The sequence below is a fragment of the Ceratotherium simum genome, chromosome 17 (assembly GCF_057802395.1).
Source record: "Ceratotherium simum simum isolate JZ-2026a chromosome 17, ASM5780239v1, whole genome shotgun sequence".
Classification (NCBI taxonomy): domain Eukaryota; kingdom Metazoa; phylum Chordata; class Mammalia; order Perissodactyla; family Rhinocerotidae; genus Ceratotherium; species Ceratotherium simum.
In genome coordinates this window covers 18,027,570-18,054,069 of record NC_141916.1, presented here as the reverse complement: position 1 = coordinate 18,054,069, position 26,500 = coordinate 18,027,570, and the positions used below count along the sequence as shown (strand labels likewise).

Sequence of the window (26,500 nt, the reverse complement as noted above, 5' to 3'; positions counted from 1 at the left end):
AGGCATGGCACCTAGTCTTTGGGGTAGGGAGCCGGCCAAACAAGGAAACAAATGTATAAACAATGTAAGCGGTAAGAGCTATAAGGAAAATACACAGGGTGATGGGAGAAACGACAGAAGTGTGTCCTTTTGGTCACAGAAAGCGTCACAGAAAAGTGACATTTAAGTTGAGGCTCGCGCGGGGTCTTCAGGAGGCGTTTAACGAAAGACATTTTCCCACAAACCTAGTTTGGGAATCGCAGACAGAAGGAAAAAGCGGATTTGGTCCGCACAGGGGCCGCTCCCAGGCCTCCAACCTCCGCCGCCGGACCGTGACTGGCAGAGGACAGTCCCCGGCCCGGTCAGGCCGCCAGCACTAGAGGGCGCCGCGGGTCCTCCCAGCCCGCAGGAGGCGCCGTGGCCCCAGGCACTGCCAAATTGACACCCCCCGCGTCCAGGCCCCGGAGCCCGGGCTACGGAGAGAGGGCAAGGGCAGCACTAGGAAGCCCTGAGGCCCTAGGGAATAGAGCGGGGTCACTAGGCCCTCAAAGAGGGCACGTTCTCAAGACCACAAACCCAACCACTGGCCTATGACCCGCTCCCCCGGGGATACCCCGCTTCCGGCGCCTTTAAACCAGGAAGTACTGGCTGCGTCCAATCCTGGTCCTTCTTTCGCCTCTATGGTTACCAATCAGCTCTCAGGAAAGGCGCATGCGTTGTCGAAAGAACGTGCCGTAAGGTGAACATTGACCCGAAGGCGACCTCTTCTCCTCTCCCCCTCCCTCGCTGTGAAGATGGCGCTTTCCAGGGCGTTATGGGCTCGGGCCGCTGTGTGGGGGTCGGCGGTCACCCCTGGACTTTATGTCACCCGGAGGCTGCAACTTGGTCGCTCTGGCCTGGCCGGGGGGCCCCCTCGGTGAGGGAACTGGAGAGAGAAAAGCACTTTTGGCGTTCAGGCCCTTCCAGTGTCTCAGCCTTGTCTGCATGCTGCCTCTTAATTCTCAGGGTTCCACGCCCCGGCCCCGGGATTTTTATTCTTCTGCTCAGAATTCGCACTCCGATCCCCGCTAGTGACCTGGCTTCCTGACCCTCTCAATTCTCAGTGCCCCGTATTGTCTGAATTCCCCGCTGACCTGAGCTCATCTTTCAGCCTCCCATCTTCAGCTCCGGTTTTACCGCTCCTTACCTGGACCCCGCCTCTCTGGCCTTAGCCTGCCACTCCAATTGTCCCTCGGGCTGTGCGCTCTCTCCAGACTCGTGCGGCTCTGCGACATCCCTTCCTGCCTGGCCTTTCGTCTGCCTGATCTTTTCTTGTCAGTCTGATTGCTTATCTCTTCTTGATCCCAAGACCTTCCTTGGATTTCAGAAGTGTCAGGTCTTAGCGTACATTCTCTGAGGCTGAGTGTTTTACATTACGGACCCCAGGTGTGAAGGGGCTTCCAGGACTGATTCCCAGATAGTCTCTTTGATCTTCCTTGTAGGTCTGCAAAGCTTCACCTTTCTCCAAGGGCAGAGATGAAGAACTTGATCTCTTATGTGGTGACAAAGACAAAAGTGATTAATGGGAAATACCATCGTTTCTTGGGTCGTCATTTCCCCCGCTTCTATGTCCTGTACACAATCTTCATGAAAGGTAAAAACAAAACTAAAATAGAAAGCCCTTGAATCAGCTCTTGGGCAATGTTAGAGAGCTAGAAGTAAGATCGTTGGCAGGTTCTGGTCTGGGAGTGTGAGCTAGGATGTCTTCTGTTTCATAAATGCTTGAGCATTAAACTAACTCTTATAAGTTAGCACTTGAGGATGTTTCTAGAAGGGTATTATGAGAAACAACTTCTGACAACATCCAGGCAGAATATAGGTATTTTTATACTTTTCTTAACCACACATCTGACTGTAGTAGAAATTCTTTGTCATGCACAAGGGCAGGGATCTATGGCTGCACAGACCTGCCTTCTGATTTATCAGTTGACTTGGACCATAAGAAAATGTGGTTTAATGCTTGTCACAGATCTATGCTGGGTAGTGTGGTGTGGAAATAGCACTACATAGATACTTGGTTTGTGAATGTTTCAGTTCAAATAAGAGCTTTGCTAGTTACTAGGAGATAGTATAGTGTCAGGTGTCCAGTCGGGAGCCAGACTGCCAGGGTTCAAATCCCAGCTTGTCACTGGCTGTGTGATTGAACTAGTTCCTTAACCTCTCTGTCTCTTGATTTTCTCATCTGTAAAATGGGGATAATAGAACCTGCCTATTGACTACATGGTTGTGAGGATTAAATAAATCAATACACATAAAGTACTTAGGGCCTGATTCACAGTAAGTGCTCAATAAGTGTAGCTTTACTATTATTATACTCTATACTTTTATCATAACACTAATTACAATAAAGTACCACATTGTCAGCTCAGGATATTATCATAATTGTTACTAGCTTCATGGAATTGCAAAATCTGTAAAGTGGAGAAAAGAATGGGTGCTTTGTCTGCTCCCAGGTTTATAATTAGGATCAAATGAGAAAAGGATTTGAAAGCATTTTAGTTGGTTTGCTTTTACGCCTTTTATTATGGAAAATTTTAAACATACATGAAAGTAGAGAGAATAATATAATGAATTTCCATGTACTTAACCTCACTTCAACAATTATCAACTCATGGCCACCAATTTTGTTTCATTTATACACTTGCCTTCTGTATTATTTTGAAACCAGCCTAGACATTATATCATTTCATTCATAAATATGAAAGCATTTTTAAAAACTGAAGTCCTAGGTAAATGTAAGAATTCTCATGGAGAGAAAAATGCAATCCTAGAAATACATTGAATTACAGTCATTATAAAAGTGTTCTAGGAAGGAGATAAGTTAATATGTGGTCAGAGAATACATAAGGTTTATTGAGCATGATTTCCTGAAGTTAGGGAGCTTTGAATTTTTATTTTAAAAAGAGAGTGAGTAATGGACCAGAAGAGGGAGACCATTCCATAGTAGATCACAGAAGGCCACCGTAACTGGAAGAGAGGTGATGTGCTGGGGGAGAAAAGGATGAAAAAAGAGATATAGGTTGGCCTGACAAGAGTTTCAAGTGACCTAGTTTAAAGCTTTGATTTTGAGTCGTGTTGGGAGGGACATGTGTGTGTTGTGGGTGAACATGGAGTAGGAAGCTGTGGTAAGATTCAAACTGGGATAACATCACACTCTGTCCTCTACTTTAATGAGGCAGGATTGCAGATGTTATGGGCTGATGCCAAAAAGGCTAGAAGAATAAAGACAAATATGTGGAAGCACAATATAAAGTTTCATCAACTTTCATACCGGGAGATGGAGCATTTGAGACAGGTATGGGCCAGGGGCAGATATCCAAAAGTTCATGGTGAGGGAATTAAAGTTCACCAAGATCTCAAGTTTTTTTCTTTCCTGTCTTGTTCACCACTGATCCCTTTGCCGTGAGATCAAAGTATTGAACGAAATGAGAACATTGGATTGTTTGTCAGAATGGGTTCGTTCAGTGCTGTAGCCCTCCATAGCAGAGCTCCGTAGAGTTTCTGGCACACTTTCTGAATCAAAGTTGTGAACACTAAAATCCAATTCGTTTCTGAACATATAAAAATCTGCAAAGATCCAAAATGCAGCAGGAAAGTAGTATTTGGTGGTGACTTGATGGGTAGTTTTGAAGCTGAGAGTAAGAATCTAGGACCTGTTCTCTATATCAGAAGAAATTCCCTGAGGGATTTGGTATAATATCAGGCCCTATACTAGAAATTATTTGGGATGCAAAAGTGAACAAATCAGGGCTCTGTCCTCAGGGAACTTACCAACTAGAGATAGAGAGAAATAACCTTGATCCTTTTCTGGCCTGCGATAGAAGTTTACTGCACAGTGGGGTGGAGGGATTGTCCATTGTATTAAGAACTCACTTGGGTTAAAACTGCATCTGTGTTTATTTCTGCTTAGTTCCGTCGAGACGTCACCAAGTGTCTTTTCCTAGGTATTATTTCCATTCCACCCTTTGCCAACTACCTGGTCTTCTTGCTAATGTGAGTACAGATTTCTATCTTCCCAGCATATTGAAGATAAATAGATTTTTTTCAAATCACAAATTATTTTAAGAAGAACTTTTCCATTTCAGAAGCAAGGCACAGGTTATCAAACTTCCACTCCAGTTAGCCCAAGGTTCATGAAAGCCACTCAGTAACATCTGAGTTACTGGGACAGCTGTAGGTATAGGTGGTCTAAACTCTCCGTATCTCTTAGCTGCCCCTGTGAAATAAGATAATGACCTTTTCCATCATCCTTGAGAGGCAGCAACCCACTCCCTGATTGCTGTGTAACAACCTCAAAACTTGATAGCTTAAAACCACCACCATTTTCTTGATTTTGTGGTCAGGAATGTGGGCAGGGCTTAGGTGGATGACTGAGTTTTCTCTTCTGTGTGGTGTTGATAGGGGTCCCTTAGTGATATTTAGCTGGTGAGTGGACTAGTCTGGATGGTCTAAGGTCACTCATGTCTGGTGCCTTAGCAGGGATGGCTGGAAGACTAGAACTGTCACCCAGACTGCCTACACATGGCCTCTGGAATATGGTGGCCTCAAGGTAGTGGGACTTCTTAGATGGCAACTCAGGGCTCCAAGAGTGAGTGTTCCAGCAAATAGGAATCTGCATGGCCTTTTATAACCTAGCCTTGGAGGTCACAAAGACTCACTTCTGCTCTCTTCTGTTGGTTGAATCAGTCACCCAGATTTTAAAAAGGGGCAGACAGACCTCACTTCTTAATAAGATCAGTGCCAGAGAATTTGTGGCTATGTTTTTAAACTGCCACACGTGTAAGGACATGAATTAAAAAACAAATTTGCCTCTTCTGTTTTGCATACCTGTAAAGCCTGTGCTACAGTTTGAGGTTATCATCACACACAGTGTCTGGCTCTGTCTGCAGCTCTCTCCAACTCTGTCCCAAATATGTTCTTCACATGCTTTAGTTCAAAAGGAGTCATTTTATCTGATTGCTGCATGCGAGGCTGTTCTGCTACTGCTTCCTTTCACATAACCTCAGTAATGTTTCTTGAAGTTGTGCTTCAGTGTATCTTTAAACCTTGGTCTGAGACTCATTCACAGAAAAGAACAGTGAGGTAAGGAAATAGTGTCTCCATCTCCTCTTCCTAGTTAGTATTCGTGTCTGCTAAATACTTTCTTAGCTCACTTTGAAAGATGCCAGTTTCAGCGAGTGACTTTGTGATTCCCTTTCCTTTCAGGTACCTGTTTCCTAGGCAACTTCTGATCCGACATTTCTGGACCCCAAAGCAACAAATTGATTTCTTAGATATCTATCATGCTCTCCGAAAGCAGTCCCACCCAGAAATCCTTTATTATTTAGAAAGGGTTATCCCTCTCATTTCTGATGCAGGACTCCGGTGGCATATGACAGAGCTGTGCACCAAGGTATTCCTCCAGTTAACTCTTCCTACAAACTAGGAATCTTGTTAGATCCAGTTTGCACTCCAACTAGGTAGGAGGGCTAGCCAGGACCTTCCTAACATCTACCAATCTCTTACCTCTCCCAAGATACAGCATGGTACCCACCCAGCAATACATGATATCCTGGCTCTGAGAAACTGTTTCTCTAACTATCCTCTGGGCATGAACCAACTCCATGCTTGGCAAATGGTGAGCACTTTGAGGCTTTCTCTTTTCCACAGCCTCACCTGGCTGCAGGTGTTTGCTTGTGGTAATACTGTGTTGGCTTTCTCCTCCTGTATTGTTGTGTCACAGAAAGCCTTGAGTCGAGCCATGCTTCTCACACCTTATCTGCCTCCTCTCTTGTTGAGACACCGTTTAAAGACTCATACCACTGTGATTCACCAACTGGACAAGGCTTTGGCAAAGCTAGGGATTGGCCAGCTGACTGCTCAGGAAGTAAAATCGGTAAGAGCTTGATTGCAATATCACCTTCAGTCTTTGGTGGGCTTTTGAGCTTACAGAGAGCTCCTTGTCTTGCTTGGTGTAGCAAAGCCTAAAGTCTTCCTTCTCTCACCTCATTTCTATGTCTTTTTTTCCTCAGTGAACTTAACTCATGGGAAGGAATTCCCTATAGTAATTTTGGTTTATGTTTCTTTTCTTCTGTCCTTTCAAAAAGCACTGTTTTAGATTAAGTAGGCTTTTTTGCTTATCATCTTGTCCATCATAATTCAGATTGCCATCTTGAAAGGTTTCTTGTGGGGATGAGGTTGTAACTTATTTGAAGGAGATTTTGGATTGTTTGTGGATTTACACTTCCTTGGCATACCTGCTCTGTGATTATTAAGGACTGTTTCTCTTTTGAGTGATACAGGCTTGTTATCTTCGTGGCCTGAATTCTACCCACGTTGCCGAAGAGAGGTGTCGAACTTGGCTGGGAGAATGGCTGCAGATTTCCTGCAGCCTGAAAGGTAAGACAAATCCCTAGGCTTATGCCACTAAAATCCAAATCATTTTTGTATTTTATTCTAAGATTATTTTGGAGTTAATTATTAAGCACTGTGACATCCTTATCTAGCATATATGTCTAATTGAAAGGGCACAAACTCACTTGCCTACAGGGAGTAGGTAAGTAATGAAGCAGACTGTGCAAGACGAGAGGGAGTAGTGGGGATTGTGGGAGCGTGAGAGTGAGTGCAAGCTAGTCTGAAGCAGAGTTTCTCAACCTCAGCACTATTGATGCTTTGTTGTGGGGGGCTGTCCTGTGCATTATAGGATGTTTAGTGATGTCCCTGGCCTCTACCCACTAGATGCCAGTAGCACCCCCTTGCCACAGTACTGACAACCAAAAATGTCTCCAGACATTGCCAGATCTCCTGTGGGAAGGGAGAGCAGAATTGTCCCAGTTGAGAAGCACTAGACTAAAGGCATTCAGATTCAAAACAAAATCACTCAATTGGCTAAACAAAAAGTATCTGGGGTGGGTTAGGCCTGTGACTCTCCTGTCTGGAACCTTTGGCTGGGCCTTGATGTTTCTAAGCCTGTGAATATGAGGGTAGGCCGACTAATCTCCTTGGAACTGAGAAACGTCCTTGGAGCACCATCTTCTATCAGAAGAATCCCAAGGGTGACAATGGTGTTTAGTACCATTACCATCTCGGAATTTTCTGCTGCCATCACGTGAGAATCAAGAAATGAGAATGAGTAGATATGAATATACAGTGGAAGGAGAGGAAGGTATACACGCAGGGACTGGAACGAAGCAGGGGAACTTTGAGAACAATAGTCTCTTGATGTCACACCTCTCTGCACTTGGCTCCGTGCCTCTAGCATCAACCCTATACACCAAGGTACTTAGAAGGCAAACAGTTCCCTGGCCAAACCATTAACATTGATGGTGTTTTCAGAAGCTGAGCTGTCCCTTTTGCTACACAACGTGGTCCTGCTTTCCACCAACTACATTGGGACAAGGCGCTGAGTGGACATGGAGCGGATGGCATTGTCCTGCAGTCACATAGTACAGCAGCGTGGGACCAAACAGCACTTGTCAGCAAAAGTGTGTGCACTGTTAGGTGTGTGGGAGGCAGAGGAGCAGGTGCCACAGGCTTCACAGTGTGGTACCCACGTGGGAGCCGGAACTGAAACAAACCCTGTTCCCAGGGGTGGCCCATGTGAGGTGTCACCCCAGCTTCCTCAGAATTAGCTGGAGCTGGCAGCAGCCTCTGTACTGAGCACTTACTGTGATGTTTTAAGTTCAGATCCCAGGAAGTGAGCCTTTGCCCCAGGTGGGAATCCTTATTTGGCTTAGGACTTATCCACTGCCGTATTCTTTACAGCCACATTTTTGTGAAAGACAGTGTCTGGCTTGTAAGGGGAAAGGACTCGTTAAACTGGCACATTTACGTCCATGCAACTGCTTTGATGCTCCTCTTTTGGTTTGATCTGACCAAAAATAGGGATTTTTTTTTTTGTCCTCCTCACTGAGCTAACCACTCTCTTTGAACGCTTTTTTTTTTTTTTTAGTGAATAACTTATGGGAACATTCTCATGGAATAGATAAACGGAAATACAAGCGCTTCTTGACCCCTTCCCAATGTTTACAGGTTCACTCCCCTTGTCTTAATTTCTGGGCTGTGCTACAGCCCCTGTGAATCTTAAACTCTTTGCTACCTCCACTGTGTTGCAGCAATCCAACTGTAACTGATAGTGGCTGCCTTCTTTGGGCCCTGGATCCAACCTGTAAGGTACTAATTACTGCCCAGCCCTGGAGACCAGGAGAGGTCTGCATCGAGATAGTAAGTTGGGTTTAGCTTTTGTCTGTGTATATCAGTGACCCGTAGTAATTTATTGTAAATGCATGAAGCACTGTTTTTGAACCCAAGTAAAGACTGCCTGAAACCAGTTGCTGGAAATTACTTATGCATACTCTAATCATTTTGCTAAGTCTCCTTTTATAAGATTCACATAACCTAACTAATGGGGAGATAATTGGTTGGAATAGAACCTTCTGATGGGATGGAAGTTATGAAGGAAGTGATTTGACGTTGATCCTCTTGCTGGATTTTAAGATGGTGACTAGGAATAGAGAATTTCACACATGTATATAAAGTAACGGAATTAGAAAAGGGGCCCCAAGAGTAGGGACTACAGAAAGGGAACGTTCCAACGGGGCAGGGTCAAGCCCTGCCTCAGCCTAAGAAGTGCACAAGGGCAGATGATGCAAGTCAAGCTCTTGCGGCTCCAAAGAGAATGTTCTATTTTTCTACCATAAAACATTTCTTTTGTTAACATTAATCCCTAACTGACCTAATTAGTTTTATATACAATGCTGGGGAAGCATCCTTTCTCTAACAAGTAACTGAATTGTGGCCTGCCAAGATAAAGAATAACACACATTTCTTTTGAATATTTCTTTAATATTACATTTAAATATTCTCTTTAAATACAGCATTATCACAATGTAAAAGACCTAAAAGGCAAAAAAAAAAAATTGTTTTCAGAGAACCAGACAAGCTTTGGATTCACATTGAAAATACTACCTGTGTACAGTATGTGAGAAAGGAAATTGGAAAATAATAAGAGTTGCAATGAGTCATTTCTTTCCTCTAGGCCTAGACTGAGCAGGATTGAAGCTATCTGCTTCTGTGATCAGAGGCCTCGCTTTTCTAGCAACCACGAGCTATAATTCTGTCCAACTCAGGTAGCACCAGAAACGAGATGGACGAGGTTGTAGAAAAGGCCCTTTGCTTGACAAGACAGTTAATGCTAAATGTCAGTATTTAGCATTTAAAAGCTTGGGATCAGTGTGAGTCAGAATTGTAGAGTTAATGAAGGGATAGACTTAGATTAGGAAACTAGTTTTTCAGAAAAATCAAATATCTTGGGAGTTGGCAATGAGTTTGATATTCAGATTCTTGGTTTGATCCCAAAGGCTAACGTGTCTCTTATTGAGCAGCTGGAATTCACTTCCTCAGTTAGGCTGGAGCCTTCCTAAGGAGGGAATGTATAGAGCTCACCCTCTCCTTCCAACACAAACTTGCAGAAAGACTCTTCTCCATAGAGTCAAATTCCCAGTAAAGCTTCAGTCTTGTATTTGAGGGGACCCATCTAAGGTGGGGGTATGTGGCTCAGTTTGGGATAGCATCTAGATCTCTGGTACTTAAGACTCTCAACTCTGTCTTGTGAGGCTAGAGGATGGGGAGAGTTAAGGACCTATGTACTTAATTAAGAACTCCCCTGCAAAAAAGTAAAACCAAGCAAAAACGGGAATTAACAGGAGAGGCAGAATGGATTAAAAGATGTACCTGTGTTAAGTACAAGGCCTTTCAGGCTCAGTTTAGGGATTTATAGGTGAAATGCTGCTGTGACATACATGAAGCTTGCATTAAGACACTAGGACCTTAATATCCTACAAGGCTTTATGAGCAAGATAAGTAGGAACAGTTATCTCCCCCATCAAAAAAAAAAAGGTTTTCACTTTGTTTTTCCCTGGTTAATAAACCACACCAGAAGTGAAGCATGGTGTAGAGGATGCTAGAGAACAAGAGTGTTTTGCTCCTGACTGCCTCCATGTTAAAACAGAGGCAGAGATAACTTTGCCAATAAAAAGAATTCAGTGGTGTTCAGTGGAGCACATCCTGGAACATAAGCTGGACGTAAGAGGAACAGGAACTGTATCCCCCCGGATAAAGTAGGTATCCCACTCTGTAGACCTCCAAGCTTATAATCAGAACTTGAATTCTTTGGAACCTGGGCGTTGTAGTAGCATTTAAGAATTGGTTTGACTTCCAATTTTTATATATCAAGATGGAGGGTCCAATAAACATCTGCAGTTTTTGGGGGTGAACTGGAATCACATAAGGACCCTCTAACCCTGTACAGCCAAGGACCACGAGGGTAGATACAGGGGAAAAGAACAAAACCTAGTGGGTGACCTTGGATTGCCACATCCTACTTTCCTTTAAAGCTCAAATCTCCCAAAGTGGGGGGGAGGGGGGGTATGAAAAAGCAAGCATGGCACAAATAAAGTCATCTTCTTTCCAGACAGCAGCCTGTTCCTGCTGCCTCCTTTGAACAGTTAATGTTCCAAACACGCCTCCTGTGGATGTGTGAGCCCCAGCTTGACGCTGCCTGACACACACAGAAGACTCAGGCTCTTTGTACCACATCCCCAGCCAATCTAGCTCTGTTTCTTCAAAAGAAAAAGGATGGAGGGAAAAAAAAAAAAGACAAATAGGCAAGTTTAACTCTAGTACCTAAGAACATATGAAAGAAACAATTCAAGTTACAGACCAGGAATCCCCAGTGTGGGGAATAGGTCAGAAAACACCAAACATGTCAAATATTAACTTATTTATCAAATAGGGGGCTGGGGAAGGATGGTTAAATTTTGATAAATCCTGGAGGTTTTGTACAGAAGCAGAAACCCTTCTATCCCTTCCTCTAGATTCAACCAGGTGACATTTCCAACCGTATTATTATGATCCACCAAAATGGGATATCAGAGTAACCACAGAGAACAATGAGCTTCTACCTGCCTGGAGCCCAGGAGAGGAAAAGGGGCTTTGCCACGCTGTTCAAATTGTTGTGTTCTGGTCCCTACATAGATACCCAGCTTCTCCTGTGAGATCCTCATCCTTTGTTCCAATGGCCCAGAAAGCTCAGAGTTCGGCACTGTGCAGCCTCCTCTGCCCAGGACTCCATCCCCAGATCAAGCTGGGGCTGGTCTCCTTGATTCTGTTCACCCTTCAAAAAATACTTGTACAAACAATCCTTTCCCACCCATTCCCCAAAGACCCCAGTAAAATAACATGGGAGCAGCAGCTGCTTCTACAGTTTTGTTTTGAAATGGTGTTAGATAAAATAAGGGAATAAATAGAGAATGGGGAAGAGGCAGATTCTCCATCCCCGGGTCACACTGCCAAAGGGAGTTCTAGGGAAGAATCCTCAGGGGGCTGGTCCTCGCTCTGCTGTGAGGTCTTCTCCACCACACAGCCCTCTTCATTGTCCGTGCGGAAGGGGAGGTTTGAGGGGGACCAAGAGGGGCGGAAGTCTTCATTCTCGGGCTCCTCAGGGTCTTCGGGCACTAGTGCTTCTAGAGTAGATGTTTTCCCTCCCTCTGATTTACAGAGGGCAGCTGGGTCTGTGGGGCTACAAGCCACCAGTGAGGTAACCGGGAGAGAGAAGACATTCAGGTCCTTCTCCTTGGGGAAAGAGGGTGGGACTTCTTCTGTACTAGGCTCTCCTTTCACCCCCAGGACTGGCCTCTGCTCCACCTGATAATAGACCAGGGGCCCACTGTTCAAGTAGGATGGGTTGTTCACTGCTGAGGCAGTTGGATGGTCTGAGTTCTCGGCAAAACATAAGACAGAGGAGCCTGGGGGCAGCTGAGCCTGGATGAGAATGGGGGCTGTCAGGCCTGGGCACAGCTCTTCAGGAACAGCCAGGGGCTCCTCCAGGATGCACACACCCAGGCTCTCAATGCTGGAGTCCAGGCTGGCGCTGGAGCCGCTGGAGTCTTCCTCCGCCTTGAGCCGCTCCAGTTCCTCTGCACTCTGCAGGTGCATCACTGCTGTCTCGTTCTCAGCAATGAACTCCTGGAAGTCCTGTGTCTCAGAGCCCTGGGCTCCTGTCAGGCTGCAGCTGGCAGTGGGCGAGGGCTCCTCGTCTGGGGCTGGCGGGCGGCTAACCTGCCGCTTGCTTTCTAGCTCCAGCTTCATAATGGTGTGAAGGTAATGAGTCCGGACCCGGATTGGATTAAATTCAATGCGCCCAGCCATGTTCCCACAGCCATCACGGGAGCAGCCACAGGGAAAGGACATGCGATCCACCTGACGAGGGGACAAGGAGGTTGAGGCAAGATGAGCCCAACAGATTTAACAATGGAGACAGGAGACATCAGCTGGCAAACACAGGCAGTTGGAATTTGAGGTCTTCTTATAAGAGAAACAACCAATTCAAAACATAACATGCAGCGTGAGCTCACAGAGCACTAGACGGTAGTTATCACACCGCTTGTGTTTTAATTCCAGTGCAGCTGATAATTAGCAGTGTGACCTCAAGAAAGTCATTTATCTCTCTAGGGCTTTGGTTTCCTTTTCTAAACAAAAAGTAGACAAAAATCATGTCAAAGGGCCCTTCCAGTTAAAAAGTCCAGAGATACCTCTCTGAATGCTGACAGTTCTCAGAGTAGAAGAAATTTATGGGCCCCAGAGACTTTTCCAGAACTTACCTGGTGACAGGCATGAGAAAGGAAGTAGAAGATCTAGCTAGTCCAAAGCAATACATTCTGGGGAGACTAAGCAAAAGTGTCCTCGTTTGCTAAGGTGCTATAATGAAGGTTCAAACAAAATAACGGCCAGCTTTTCACTACCTGCTTCGTTTTCCCTTGATGGTTGACCAGTTTGGTTCTGAAGCAGTTACCAAGATAATCAACTTACAGACCAGGGCTATCTAGAAAGGAGATGCTTTCTACCTCTTTATCTCCCTTTTGGATCCCAAAAAGGAAAAAAAAAAAAAAAACACATACCAAAAATAAAATTAAAAACACAAGTAAGCTACTAAGTATGTACAAATACACAATACATTCCTACGATATCAACTTAAAGAACTCTCCAATTCAGTTCTTAGGACAGTCCAATTCTTAGGACTCTTCTCAAGTCTGTATACAACACCCTGATTCATTATGAGACTTGATTCTGAAAAGCAGTATCTGGCCAGATCTGCTACAGCTATTTGATACCTACCTAAAAATAAGAAGGAAAAGGTTCGTTAGAATAAGTTCAACTACAAGGACTTAGCAACCACACCCTCAGTATACAGGTTCCAGATAAATTGCATTCTTTGGGAGAGTACTGCTATTTTCAATCGAGCTGTGTCTTCCAAACTGTCCCTTGTCAGAAGGCCAGCTACGGAATGATGCTTTCTATCTTCTGGGACACTATGGATTTAGGCTCTCCCAGGCCAAGTCTGATCCTGAATTACAGGATCCGAGAACTGTTTTGATTTTTGCGAAATTGGAGTAGAGGTACTGTGAAGTTGGTGTTGGCGAGATAAAATCTAAAGGCTTACCTCATTTCTCTGCTTCCTTTTATCTTAAGGAATCAGTCCGTATTTAGAGAACAGCTACTAAATGTTAAACTTACTAACCCCTGTGCCTCCATTTGCTGACAGCTGCTGCTTATCACTTCTGAGGTGTAAAACACAGAAAAGATCATCAGTATCTCCACAGCCTAGGAATCCTGTCATGTTTGTCTTCTTTGTTGGTGGAGGAGGGCTGTGGAACTGGGGAGTGTTCAGAGTCATGGGCAGTCTACCCATGGACGGACAGGCTCCCATGTTCATTGGCACCCACACCACATCCCCCTGACTCTGGTGTAGATATACCATCTCAGGCCAAGTTAGACTGACCTGGCATTTAATCCCAGCTTGGCTACAGGCACACGCTTCTGGGTCACAGTATAGTCGACAGTCACAACCACACTCTTCCCGAGACAGGCGGATGGCTCGAAGTTCTTGCTTCTCTTCAGCATCAATGCGGTGGACCCCAGAAGCCCTCAGCAGGGCCCGTCGCCGTTTAGTGGGTAGAGGCTGCAGGAAGAAGTAATCATCCACCTCCACATTTTCCACATCAATATCTTCATCTGAAACATCATCCAGTGTCAGGCCATCAGCCTCCACCGACTCCACTGTCCCATTCTTGGTCAGCTGCCAAGAGACAGGAAGGAAAGCTTAGCTTCCAGAGCATTATCAGCATGAGCCTCCTCAGTGAGCATCTACAGCAGCACTGTCCACCTGAACTTTCTGCAACAATGGAAATATCCGTGCTATCTAATATAGTAGCCACTAGCACATGGGGCTGCTGAACACTGTAAATGCAACTGAGAAACTGCATTTTTTAATTAAGTATAAATAGCCACATGTGGCTAGTGGCTACCACATTGGATAGTGTAGGTCAAGAGAATAAATCTATAACAGAAAGATAAGATTTATGCAGCTCTAAAACCTTGTCGGGCCAGCCCCGTGGCTTAGCGGTTAAGTGCGCGTGCTCCACTGCTGGCAGCCCGGGTTCAGATCCCGGGCGCACACCAACGTACCGCTTCTCCGGCCATGCTGAGGCCGCGTCCCACATACAGCAACTAGAAGGATGTGCAGCTATGACATACAACTACTTACTGGGGCTTTGGGGGGAAAAAAAATAAATAAATCTTTAAAAAAAAAAAAAAAAAAAAAACCTTGTCAACACAAGGGACATCACCTTTCTAGATCAAAGTTTCTCAAAACCTCTGTCTTATCTTCCCTCCTAGAAGATAATCTGTTCCCACAAATATACCCTCCATTCCTAGACTTGTGTCCCTTGACTTTAGCTGAGTTGCCTTCTAACACAGGGGGCAGTTCAACAATGGCTGGACATATCCTTGGTTATCCTATAGATAACCTTGCAAAACACCCTTCAATTGGCACCCCAAAGGATCCAAAACCACTTCTGGGGAGAAGAGTACATTAAAGTATAGCACAAGCCTCCCACGTCTTTGTCAGTGAACTGGAATCCCCAGTGTGAACGACTGCCTGTGGCTACACAGAAGGGCTTCATTTTATTGGGAGGAGAAAAAGATGAGCAAATTATTAATGGCTATCAAAGAAAGCCTTCGCTTCCAACCCACAGCCGGAAGAAATGTATTCTTTCTCCTTTCCAATCCTTTTTCATTTGATTTTAAAGAGAAGTTGTAATGTGAGGTAGGGTGCATTATATAATACCAAGTGTAATATCTACAGGCAGAAATCTGGGCTCTGGGCTAAGAGGGATAGCGAGCCGAGAAAGGGAATCTTAGTGGAGGGACGGGTTAAAGACTATCTGTGGCTGAATGAGTTTTGAAAACTCACTAGAGAATCCAAGTAAAGAAAATGAGGCCTCATAATCCCCAGGGCTCTGGAAGCTACTAGCAGGATGAAAGCCAAGCTTCTGGGGGGTTTGGCTTATTTCATCAGACAGCCACAGAGTAGTGCTGGTAAAGGAACAGCTCCTGGGAGAGATGTGATGCAACAGACCCGGGTCATAAGCTGCACACCTGTTTTTCTGTTTGTTTTGGGGGAGGTGGCAGAGAAATGAGAAGAGAAATAAAGTGGTCCTTCTGGGGTTTCTCTCTATTATTTCTGTTCCCAGCAGGCCAACGACCAGGGGTCTTTCTGCAGACGTTAGGATTGCTCCTGTCTATTTCACCAGGGTTGGCCTCCTTCTAATCACCTGTCCTCCTGCCATCCTCTCAAAGGAAAGAGATGAGAGGCAATAGAAAGAAACCCATGTAGCTATGAGAATTTAATATAATCATGATAGAGGCGGCATTTCAAATCACTGAGAAAAAGAATCTTCTAATCATTAAATGGTATTGGGACAACTGGATATTCTTCTGAAAAAAATAGTTATTAGATTCCCAATTCATACTATTCATAATAATAAATTTCATACGGATAAAAGTCAAAAAATTTTAAAAAGTATTAGAAAAATTATAGGTAACTAAAGCTGCAGAGCACAAGCTGCTTTTTTTTTTGGTGGTAGCCCAAAAGGAAAACAAATATTAGATGACATATGGGAGACGCAAAATATATATTTTTGAGACCAACTGCCTTTATAGAGTGTGAAAGACAGGAAAAATTTCTAAGAGTAAACTGGACCTAGGAAGGGCAAAGGAAGGGTTTTCTCTTGACCTAGAAAGATGTATTAGATGTCACTATTGCTGCTGCTCACCCAGTCTGCTAGTAAGTAGGAATCCTGTATCTCAGCCTCGAGTTTGCCTGGCCTTGTCCCCAGACCTCCTATGAGAGAGGCCACGGAACAGGATGGCATCCTGTTTTGACAGGTCATTCCTCTACCAGATTTAGGAGAGGGGTTTCTTCTAGCGAAAGGGAAGAAGGCCTTCACTGCAAATGATGAGAACAAGTGTTTATTTGCCCAGCTGTTGCTATAACAGCAGGAAGGTGATAGGATCAGTGATGGAATTCCTCAGACAGAAGGGAAGCCTGAATGTCATTCTAGTTAGAAAAACAGGTGTAAGGCTTTAGGAGTGGGCTAAGGGAAGCAGACATAGCTCTCAAAGGGAGAAAGGAATGAGATTTAGTTAGCCTACATCCTCGGCCACCAGTTTTCCAATGCTACCACATTCTGGAAATAATGCAGCCACCTGTTTTAATATGGGTCAGCTCTGGGCCCACAAGGAAGCTGGCCAGGCCTAAAGCAGTGTTCTCCAAATTTGGAACTAGGAATTTGGGGGGAAATTTTTGTGGACTGGTGCAAACTGGAGTGCCAAGCAGTGCTAAGAGAGCAAATGGGTAGCTATGAAGAGCCACCTGAGATGGGTCTTCTTCCAGCCCTGCTTTCCTTCTATACTTGAGGGGCTGATGCGGCATCAGATGGACGGCAGGCACAGTGTTATACCAATCGAAATACCGATTTGTTAATGCTGTTGTTTACACCTAAAAGATTATCACCTAGAGGCGATGGGGGTTATAGAAACAGTAGGATCCTTTCAGATCTGTGTTGATGAGAAACTGAAACACTGTGCTTCCTCAGGTTCAAGGGGTGGCAGGCTTGAATATCTTCAGGTATTTGCATTTTAAACTTTTAACAAATTTGGTTTTTTTAGAGGGCGAGGGTAGGGAATTCTTGGGAAGCCGTTTTGCTATCTCTGGTAGACTCCCCACCAGAGACAGAAAGAACGGTGTCTCTGACTAAGATCTGATTCCAGATCTGAGACTTCTCATTAGAAAGACTTGGAATCTTGACATGCCAAGGGCAATAATCAAACTAAAAAAAAAAAAACCAATAGACCTAGATGGTTTTCACTTCATCTTGGCACATGGGACAGCCCAGACCCCAGACCTCTTAGGCACCTTCATCTTCTTGGCGTGGAGTTTCTCCTCCTTCAGGTGCTCACGAAGAATCTCCCGATGATTCACCTCCTGCTCTTGAGCAAACTCACAGAGCGTATAGCTGCGCACAGAGTTATGGCGCTGGGCCATGCCCAGAGAGCTACCACCCTGGCTGGGCACACTGGTGAAGCCCTGGCGCCGGGCAAAGTAGTATACAGTCACCTGGTCAAAGCGCACATTCTTCCTCCGCAACTGCTTCTGCCGCTTCAGGATGGATGTGGCTGAGAAGGGAACACAGCAGGTTTACTAACCCCGAGATGGCCGGTTTGGGGAACTTGTTCTTTCTCATCCATCTTGCCTCTCAGCTCTTCTCTAAAGGTGCTCCCTGTACCTAGAGACCTAATTCTCAAACCATAAATGCACAGGTGGAAGGGACCCTGAACGCTGGTCCACACCACTGCCTCCAGATTGACTTCGCCCAAACAGATGACCACAAAATCTATTTTTAGACATCAGCTGGGAAGAGGATCTCTAGGTAAACCTTTCAAGATATAACAATCTATATAGCTTCACTGTCCTGTACAGCAGCTACTAGCCACCTGTGGCAATTTAAATTTAAGTTAATTAAAATGAAATAAAATGTAAAACTCAGCTCCTCAGTTACACTAATCACATTTCAAGTGCTCAATAGCCACATATAGCTAATGGCTACCATAGTGGATGGTGCAGATATAGAACATTTCTATCATAACAGAAAATTCTACTAGACAGTGTTGTATAGCAGGAGATAGCAAACTTCTTCTGTAAAGGGCCAGATGGTAAATATTTTAGGCTTTGCAGGCCATGAGGGCTCTGTTGCAGCTACTCAACTCTGCCATTTTAGCATGAAAGCAAGCAGACAATGGGTGTGGCTGTGTTCCAATAAACTTTATTTACAAAAACAGGCAGTGAGCCATATCGGCCCACAGGCAACCCCTGATCTATAGTATCAGAAGTTCTTTCCAAGAAACTAACTGAGCCATGAGAATTAAGAAATCTGGAGTTGCCCCAGTTGTCCACAAACTCACAAACCATAGTACAAGTAAAATCAGCTAGAATATATCAGACTTAAGTCTAGGATATGAAAGCAATGAGGTCCTCCAAAGAGCAAGGTTGAGCTAAGAGTGGGAAAGGTTATGATTAAGGGCAAATCCCCTAACTGGACAGAAGCAGCTGTTTCAAGAGCTGCAATGGGCTCTGAAGCTCAGGGGCTGTGAGTGTGGGCGGGGAGGAAGCGGCTCACTCACGTGTGAAGCTGGCAGTTGTGGGAGGATTGAGGCTGTCACAGCTGTCAGCACTGTCACTGCTGGAGATCTCATCATCTGAGTTGGAAACTGAGGAGCCCACATCCACATCATCAAACTTCCTCTTGAGACCCGAGCCCGTGAATGCATCCATTGGTTTCAAAGGGGTTTTCTTGGGGAGCCCACCACGTTGGCCCCAAAGCCCCTGCTCACCACCAGTTAGCCAGGTGCATTAGGATTCTGCCCAGGGGAAAAGAGGAATCAGCATTCCTGTCCTCAGACAGACCCCTCCCAAGTCTATATACATGGCTCTCCAACTGAAGAAAGTAAGCCCATGAGCTAGCACTGATGTCCGGTCTCTCAAGACTAGGTCATTTCTCTACTGATTCCAGCCAACATTCTACTTTTATTTCCCCTCAGCCCCTTAGGCTCAGTCCCTCTTAGAATAATGAGATGAGTAACAACAGCACCTTCCCAGTGGAGTGAAGGCCTCTGGTTCCAAGCCAGCTGGGCTCTAGGCTTCATTAGCCCCGGGATAACAGTGGCTGCTCTTCTGATCACACAGGAGAGCTCTACAAGGGGCCAGTAGGAGGGACTGGGGATCAAAGGCAGAATTAAGCTGTGCCTAAACCTAGACTAGATCCAATTATTTTTCCTAGTGAAAATATAGCTTGGCATTTCCCAAAGTGTATATATTAAATAAACTAGTTCCATGGATATTAATAGCTTTTACATGGAAATAGGACTGCTGTGTCAAAATAGTGTACAAAATGCTTATGGGAAGATCTGTTAGAGGCTTTTAATCCACTAATGAGCATGATGAAGGACAGGAGAAAACACAGAATACAGAGTTTCACACACCTGATTATGGAACCCTTTGTTTTCCAGAGTATTTTAGGGGGCAAATAATCTTTGGAACACGCTTTGGGAAATACCGTTCTAGGCTCTCAATTTCAGAGTACATCAGCAGCCAGGGAAATGCTTTATCCAGATCTTCACAAATGTAAAGTGTCTCACCAGGCTCCTAAAAAGGTCAAACTTGGTTCTAAAGAATGGACTGAAGATTAGAATCTGCTCTGGCTTCAAAACCCAGAATCTCTCCCAATCTCATACTGCTCCAAAAATAGGGCTTGGCTGGTCTATCCACATCCTTTGTGCAAGGAAAACTTAGCTTTACAATCTTTGCCCTCTGTAAAGAGATGAGCAAGGGGAAAACACATAGCAAAAGAAGTGACACTTTACTCTGGTTACATCAATATGGGAGGCAGCGTTTTCAACATGCTGTCACACAACCAAGGAAGGAGTCTGGGATAGTCCATTTTCCAGGTGCGCATCTTTCTCCTTCTCCGTCTTTGGACTTAAATTCCCAAGGATATGAATCTGCTCGGCAGAAATGCTGTCAGAGCCAGAGCCACATGTGATGATACGAACCTCCCTGCTTTGCCTCAGTAATGCCAGAATCTCCCCAGACTATGATCTCACTAGTTGCTAATTATGCAGCAGGAATAACAACACTGCCCAGAAAGACAGGGCTGCATTACTGCAGAGCAGCTACCAGAATATACTGTGGTGTCAAGAGATGCCGGCTACAGAGCTGTTTTTCTGGACTGTGTCTCTTGGAAGGATTCTACATAGTCAACCAGACCTAATAAGTACTTTAGAAAAGATATTTCCTAATCTATCTATCCAGATCTCATCCAAATTCTGCATTCAAGTCACAAGATGTACTTAAGAAACCTCAGCCATCATAGGTCTCAGACAAGCACATTCCTGAAATAAATTTGGCCAGGGAGGAAAAAAATAATCAAGTATTTGATAAGAATTGTAATTAAATTTAAAAATGAGCCCTAAGTATCAATTCTGTTCTTCAGGTTACTGATCTTACCATCAGAGGTCACATTCCTAGGACATGGTAAGAAAGAATGGAGAGAGCCAAGGACTTTTTATGGGTTAAGATTTCAGCTAGGTTTAAAGATATCTATTAATTAACAAATTTCTCATTCCATTCTATTATTGGGGTGGGAGGGGAAGCTTTGCAATTGAGTGCTTATGTGGATGGGATTAAAAAAATAAGAATAGGGGCCAGCCCCGTGGCCTAGTGGTTAAGTTCGGCGTGCTCTGCTTCAGTGGCCTGGGTTTGGTTCCTGGGTGCAGACCTATACCACTCGTCAGTGGCCATGCTGTGCTGGCAATCCACATACAAAATAGAGGAAGACTGGCACAGATGTTAGCTCACGGTGACTCTTCCTCAGCAAAAAAAAAAAAAAAAAAAAAAAAGTTGACCACTAAATTTAATTTTTCCTCCCCACTTAAAAACCTTATCAACCACATGAGAACTCAGACTGAGCTAAAAATCTGCTTTCTGAGAAAGGGCGTAAGTCCAGCTTCAGTTTTAACTGAGGTCCATTAGTGTTGCTACTAGAAGAGTAGCTTTTTCCTCAGCCTGGAAGCACTCAGGGATTTATGATCAGAAGCAAACGTGCACTCCGGTTCTTTCCTCGGCTGTCCCGCTGCTTCTGGTAGTACAGGTTCCCTTTGAATATTTCTCTTTAAGACCTGCATGAGGTTGGGTCTGGTCCAAAACCATCTTTATTATCAAAATTCTCCACTGTGTCAACCCAGCTGCCCTCAGGGCTATCATTTGTCTTCGGGTTACTTTCTGTGCACTCTGGTGCAGCAAGGATTGCTGGCTGCTTGTTCCAGTCTCCTTCACCCTTTTTTCTATGTCTTCCCCACTTCCACGTCTAGAATAGTGGTTTCTGGGCAATGACAGGAGGTAGGTAAGAAAGAAAAAAGATGTGAAACCTAGGAGAAAAAAATTTTCTTTAACATGCCTGAGAATAATCTATGGCTATATATGTAAATAATGTGCACGCTCTCTTCACCCTACCCAGGATCTGTTAACATCACACTTTCTCTGACAGTAACTCCTTTATCTATTATCAACAAAACAAAACAAAATCATCAATTCTGTCCTGACAACCAAAATAAGTTTAAATTTCAACGCAGCTCTCCTTGTCCAACTCTCTGGTGTGAACGTGACTTGTTAGATAAAGACGTTCACTGGGCACCAAGAAACCTCCACCCACTTCCACAGTGGCCTGAAGAGATCTTTCTTTGCAACAGCAACAACTAGAATAGGTTCCGCACTTCCCAATTTATCAAATCAACTTCCTTTCAAACCATAATTAGAAATCAGTCATTCCCACCTCGCTCAACCATTCAGTGGCAGATGATCAATGCTTTTGTTCAAGAGAAACACTTATAAATTATACTCCCAGCACTTAAACCCTTACAGCAATAATCCAGGTGAGACTGGCGATACAGGACATAACTAACAGTTAACTCTCAAAATGACCAACTCAGACAACAAATGCTTTTGGAGAAAATAATGCAAACCTCTATAAAAGCTTTTAAACGCCAGTAAAATGAAAGGTCAGCTGACACTTTCTGGCTATATGCCTTACAGTCTTTTCTCAAGTGTTTCTAGTTGAACATTTCCCAAAGGTATGTGAAATAATTCAGATCCACAGTACATAGAAGATATTAGGCCAGCACCAAATAAAATAGATCTACAGCATATGTGTATTTTAGTACTAAATTAAGCCTTTTCAGGCCTGTGAGGATTCCTTCAATAACCCCAAACACAAAAAACCAGCATATGTGAGACTAGCAAAAGAGGGACTGCCCCCACCCCCCTTTTTGTGGATGCAGAATATATTTGCAAAGTTTAGGTAATAAAAGCCTCTCTCTTAAATGAGTCCAAAATAATAAGACAAGGTACATCTCACAGGAGAAAGCTTCTCCACTCAACTGGAACTCAACCTTCTGCTAAAGGTCAAGGGACCAGAATCTCTAGTAAGATCATGAGGGCTACCATCTGTAGCTGGGTTAGAGGAAGGAAGGCTTGCTGCTAAGTGTTACGATAAACCTGAATAAAATGACCTGTCCTTTCTCCTTTTATAAGACGTGGTTGATTCTCAAATACTATGAATTTCGTGGATCCATGTGTCCTTGTGATTACCAGGATCATGAACTTATAAAGCGCTCAAGTGAAAACATCCTGTTTAGGGGCCGGCCCCGTGGCTTAACGGTTAAGTGCACACACTCCGCTACTGGGGGTCTGGGTTCAGCTACTGGCGGCCCGGGGTTCAGATCCTGGGCACGCACCGACGCACCACTTCTCCGGCCATGCTGAGGCCGCGTCCCACATACAGCAGCTAGAAGGATGTGCAACTATGACATACAACTGTCTACTAGGGCTGTGGGGAAAAAAAGGAGGAGGATTGGCAGTGGATGTTAGCTCAGAGCCAGTATTCCTCAGCAAAAAGAGGAGGATTAGCATGGATGTTAGCTCAGGGCTGATCTTCCTCACAAAAAAAAAAAAGAAAACATCCTGTTTAAACCAAGTATTTCGAGGAAGCCCCCGCCAACCCTCACTCCCTGGTTTTTACCCATTCACTGACACAAGGTTAGAATCTGGGTTTCCATGTCTAAACTACCGTCATATGGAGGACACAAGATCTTTGTGGGAGAACTGGAACATGATGCTGCAGGAACCATTAACTCAAGGATATTCAGTCATTTATAACTCTGGCACACACCAACATCCTCCTGGCTTTGGAGATTTGCAAGATGGAAAGTCAGTAAAGAAAAGGAAAATCTGAATCAACTATAGATTTACCTTGAACTGAAAACAGCAGGACAAGGGGACACTGTGTCTCTCGGGGATAACTTCTAACATTTCATATTGAAGAACGGTTTGTGTGTCACACTGCCTCTCTAAACCCCTCTAAAAGGATGAATCAAGACCATGGCACTAAAAGGGATGGATGGCAGTCAGCTGCGTGTTTGGGCCTGTGAAAAAAATCAAGCTAGGAACCAGGGCAAGTGATGCTTTCGTTTTCCCACACAACGCCAGAAAAATGGGAGACATCAGGAACCTGAGCTGAAAGGACATGTGAAGTCACCAGTTCCCCTTAATGGACACCCCCCCGAACTCGTCAGCTGCCGGCCCATTTCTCTCTGATTCCTGCTAACCTTCCCGCTCATTCCAATCGTCTGCAGCCCCTGCCCAGCATTCCCATCCCTTCCTGCCTGCTACTCACAAATTCCCAACCACTCCTCCCACATTTTCCTCTATTCCCCCTCCCCTTCCTTCACTTCCCTCCATCCTACATCATCTCCACTCCATTCCGAACTCAGCCCTCATCCGCAATCCTGCCGGCTTCCAAGCCGCCCATCGGTCTCCCTCGAGCTGCCCCCGCAGTCTGGGCCCGCGTCCTCCGTGCCCCTCGCTCCCACGCTTCTCCCGACTCTTTCCCTTCCCAGCGGCGCCCTGGCTCCCCGCCCCCCGACCGCTCCCGTCCGAGCCTCCCTCATTTCTGACCCCTCCATCCGCGCGGCTCAGGGTTGACCACTCCTCCACAGCCGCCCGAGGGCCGATCCCGAGAAAGGACGAGGCGGCACCCTCCGCCCCGCACCCCCAGGCCCATTACCGGCCCCGCCGCAGCTGCCTCCTCCCGTGATGGTCTCTGCCGCCCCCGCTGCCGCCGCCGCCCTACCCCGGGTGGGAAGGAAGGAGGAGAGAGCGACTCCCAGGCCCGCGGCGACGGTCGGGGAGTTCCCAGGGCGGCAGGGCGCGGAGGGAAGGCGGGTGGGCAGGTCGGCCGGCAGGAGGCGGAGGGCGGGCAGCTCCAGCAACTCGGGCGCCCCTGGCAGCAGCCGCCCAGAACCGCCCCGGCTCCGGCTAACAATAGGCTCCGGCTGCAGCGCTCTGGCTCTTATAGGCGCCGGCACGTCCTGCCCGAGCCCCGGGGCAGGCTGGGAAATGGAGTCTACGTGCGGGCCCCACTCCCACCGGCATGCCGGGAGTTGGAGGCGGCGACCGGCGCAAAGCAGAAACTCGCCTGCGAGCAAGCTCAGGAAGCGATGTCTCTGATGCAGCGGACCCTGGGAAAGCGAGTTTAGCGCCGCTGCAGCCTTTTGAAGAGGAAGAGGGGGGACCCTCAGCAACAGATCTTCAATACTAAACGAATTCTCCTCTAAAGCTCCCCTTTTCCTTTCCCCAGGCCCCATCCCATGCCCCCTTATCCTCGTTCATGGGATCTTAAACAGCATGACGTGCTGCAGCCTGCCCAAGGTATACAGAAGAAAATACAAGCAATGTATTGAGCTATCTCAATATGTATTGACGCATTGATACAAGCGTTTTCTTTCAAAAACTTTTTTACATGATCTCTGATCTTCACAATTCTGCAACTCATTTTTAAGATGGAGAAAAAGAAGACTCAGAAGTCAAGTTATATGTTATTTGCCAAGGACACCCAGCCTTGGTTTCCTATCTCACTCAGAATAGAAGTACATGTCTCTCCCTTGACCTTATAAGGCCCTACAAGATATAGGTGTATCCTCTGGCCCCACCAACCCCCACCCTATCTGTCATCTTCTCTCCTACTTTTCCCCTCCCTTACTCTGCTTTAACTCTGGCCTCCTTGCAGTCCCTTCAACAGGACAATCATGCTCTTACCTCAGGGCCCTTTGCCTGGAACACTCTCACCAGCTAGCCACCTATTTACTCCCTCACTTAATAGTTGCTCCAATATCCCCTATTCAGAGACCTTCCCTAACCATATTTCTAAAATGGTGCTTCCCCTTAGTCTCTATCCCCTTGCCTTAATTTCTTCTTAGCACTTACCATCTGACATATATTTATTATTTGTTTTTCAGTCTTATCCCACATGACTAAATTCCATGAGAGCAAAATATAGGTTTACTGTATCCTGAGCACTCAGTACAAAGCCTGCTATTTGACATTTAGGATCTCAGTAGTTATTTACTAGATATTTATTGGATGCATGGATGGATGGCAGGATTTAAATTCAGCTTAGGTTGATTCCAAAGCCTAGTGCACTTTTCACTGGAACCAAAAACTATGGGGCAGATCTACTGGCTACCAAGTTATCCCTTTTAGAACTGAGAGGGTGGGTGGCTTAGAAAAAATGCCAAGAATCCCAGTCCTCTTCCCTGGGTGACATCAGAGACTCTAAGAGGCTAGGAAACAGCACTGCAAAATGAAAAAGCAGCAGATCACAAAAAAGCAATCCTTAGGGTACCATGCACTGATCATCTCCCTATCTGCTGCAAGTTAGGTGTGATACGACATGATCAAGAGCATGGATCCTGGAGCCAGACAGACTGAATATAAACCCCAACTGCTCCACTCAATGGTGATGTGACTCTTGGTAAGGTACGTAACTTCCTTGTGCCTTAGCTTCCTTGTCTGCAAAATGGATATCTCATAGGGGTTTGTGAAGATTAAATAGTTAATATAGTATAAAATGTTTACAACACAGTCAGTGCTATGTAAATGTTCATGATTCCATTTTTCTTGGACACACAGAAGACAAAAAGGAAGAGAAAGCCCCAGACCACTCGGTAGAATCAGTGGGCTGAGAAACCAAAAAACAGCCTAACCGCCATGTTGGGTAGACTCAGAAAGTGTCTCATATGCCTGCACATCCAGAGTTTGAGCAGTCATGGAAATTTAGCAGGGTACCATCAGCCTCAATGCCCAAGCTTTGTTGGTTAATGACACCAAACTAGAAGATGGCAAAAGCAAAGTCAGCACATCCTTTGAGAAGACAGCAGAATCCAATTTGGCAATAAGCTCTAGATCAGTCATGAGATCATCTGGACCTCTAAGAAACATCACAACTACTTATCATAAGGTCACTTATTCACCATATTTCATTGTCGTGATAGAATCTCTAGGTAACTTACTACAATGATGCCAGTTGGCCCATAATAACTGCAGTTCTGCCTCCAGCCTAAGCAGGGTCTATGGAGGGCAAATGCAGTAGAAGGCAAAGGAAGTTCAAGTGCAGTAGTATAGAAACTACAAAGAAAAGTCAAAAGAAATGCTAAT

At 45.2% G+C, this 26,500-nt stretch overlaps 2 protein-coding genes across 16 annotated transcripts; one reads left to right on the top strand and one right to left on the bottom strand.

The window, feature by feature from the left end:
* Positions 1 to 736: 736 nt before the first annotated feature.
* Positions 737 to 8,340, top strand: LETMD1 (LETM1 domain containing 1). Of its 9 annotated transcripts, none has more exons than XM_087442404.1 (9): positions 740 to 895; positions 1,461 to 1,612; positions 3,198 to 3,313; positions 3,929 to 4,011; positions 5,224 to 5,410; positions 5,534 to 5,635; positions 5,797 to 5,893; positions 6,300 to 6,396; positions 7,333 to 8,340. In XM_087442404.1, the coding sequence occupies exons 1-9, from the start codon at positions 774 to 776 to the stop codon at positions 7,337 to 7,339; spliced, it is 963 nt and encodes a 320-aa protein (XP_087298530.1). In that variant the 5' UTR covers positions 740 to 773; the 3' UTR covers positions 7,340 to 8,340. The 9 variants fall into 9 exon arrangements, with proteins under 9 accessions (XP_087298536.1, XP_087298535.1, XP_087298530.1 ...); XM_087442408.1 differs by having other exon boundaries at positions 5,741 to 5,893; positions 7,361 to 8,340; XM_004429027.3 differs by having other exon boundaries at positions 741 to 895; positions 5,741 to 5,893.
* Positions 8,341 to 8,826: 486 nt separating this feature from the next.
* Positions 8,827 to 24,331, bottom strand: CSRNP2 (cysteine and serine rich nuclear protein 2). Of its 7 annotated transcripts, none has more exons than XM_004429028.3 (5): positions 24,072 to 24,331; positions 18,577 to 18,813; positions 17,312 to 17,571; positions 13,835 to 14,131; positions 8,827 to 12,255 (listed from the first exon to the last, which is right to left on the bottom strand). In XM_004429028.3, exons 2-5 carry the CDS (start codon positions 18,725 to 18,727, stop codon positions 11,338 to 11,340), a joined length of 1,626 nt encoding a protein of 541 aa, XP_004429085.1. In that variant the 5' UTR covers positions 18,728 to 18,813; positions 24,072 to 24,331; the 3' UTR covers positions 8,827 to 11,337. The 7 variants fall into 7 exon arrangements, with proteins under 7 accessions (XP_004429085.1, XP_004429086.1, XP_014641949.1 ...); XM_004429029.3 differs by lacking the exon at positions 24,072 to 24,331 and adding an exon at positions 23,963 to 24,065; XM_014786463.2 differs by lacking the exon at positions 24,072 to 24,331 and adding an exon at positions 19,044 to 23,933.
* Positions 24,332 to 26,500: the final 2,169 nt, after the last annotated feature.

Bases quoted from the DNA above. Each gene is read 5' to 3' on its own strand.
- CSRNP2 (XM_004429028.3), bottom strand. From the start codon at position 18,727: ATGGATGCATTCACGGGCTCGGGTCTCAAGAGGAAGTTTGATGATGTG. The intron at 17,572-18,576 runs GTGAGTGAGCCG...TTCCCTTCTCAG, and splicing joins CACAACTGCCAGCTTCACAC to CCACATCCATCCTGAAGCGG. The intron at 12,256-13,834 runs GTCAGTCTAACT...TCCCCTCGTCAG, and splicing joins AAGCTGGGATTAAATGCCAG to GTGGATCGCATGTCCTTTCC.
- LETMD1 (XM_087442408.1), top strand. From the start codon at position 774: ATGGCGCTTTCCAGGGCGTTATGGGCTCGGGCCGCTGTGTGGGGGTCG. The intron at 4,012-5,223 runs GTGAGTACAGAT...CTTTCCTTTCAG, and splicing joins TACCTGGTCTTCTTGCTAAT to GTACCTGTTTCCTAGGCAAC. The intron at 5,411-5,533 runs GTATTCCTCCAG...ACCTCTCCCAAG, and splicing joins TGACAGAGCTGTGCACCAAG to ATACAGCATGGTACCCACCC.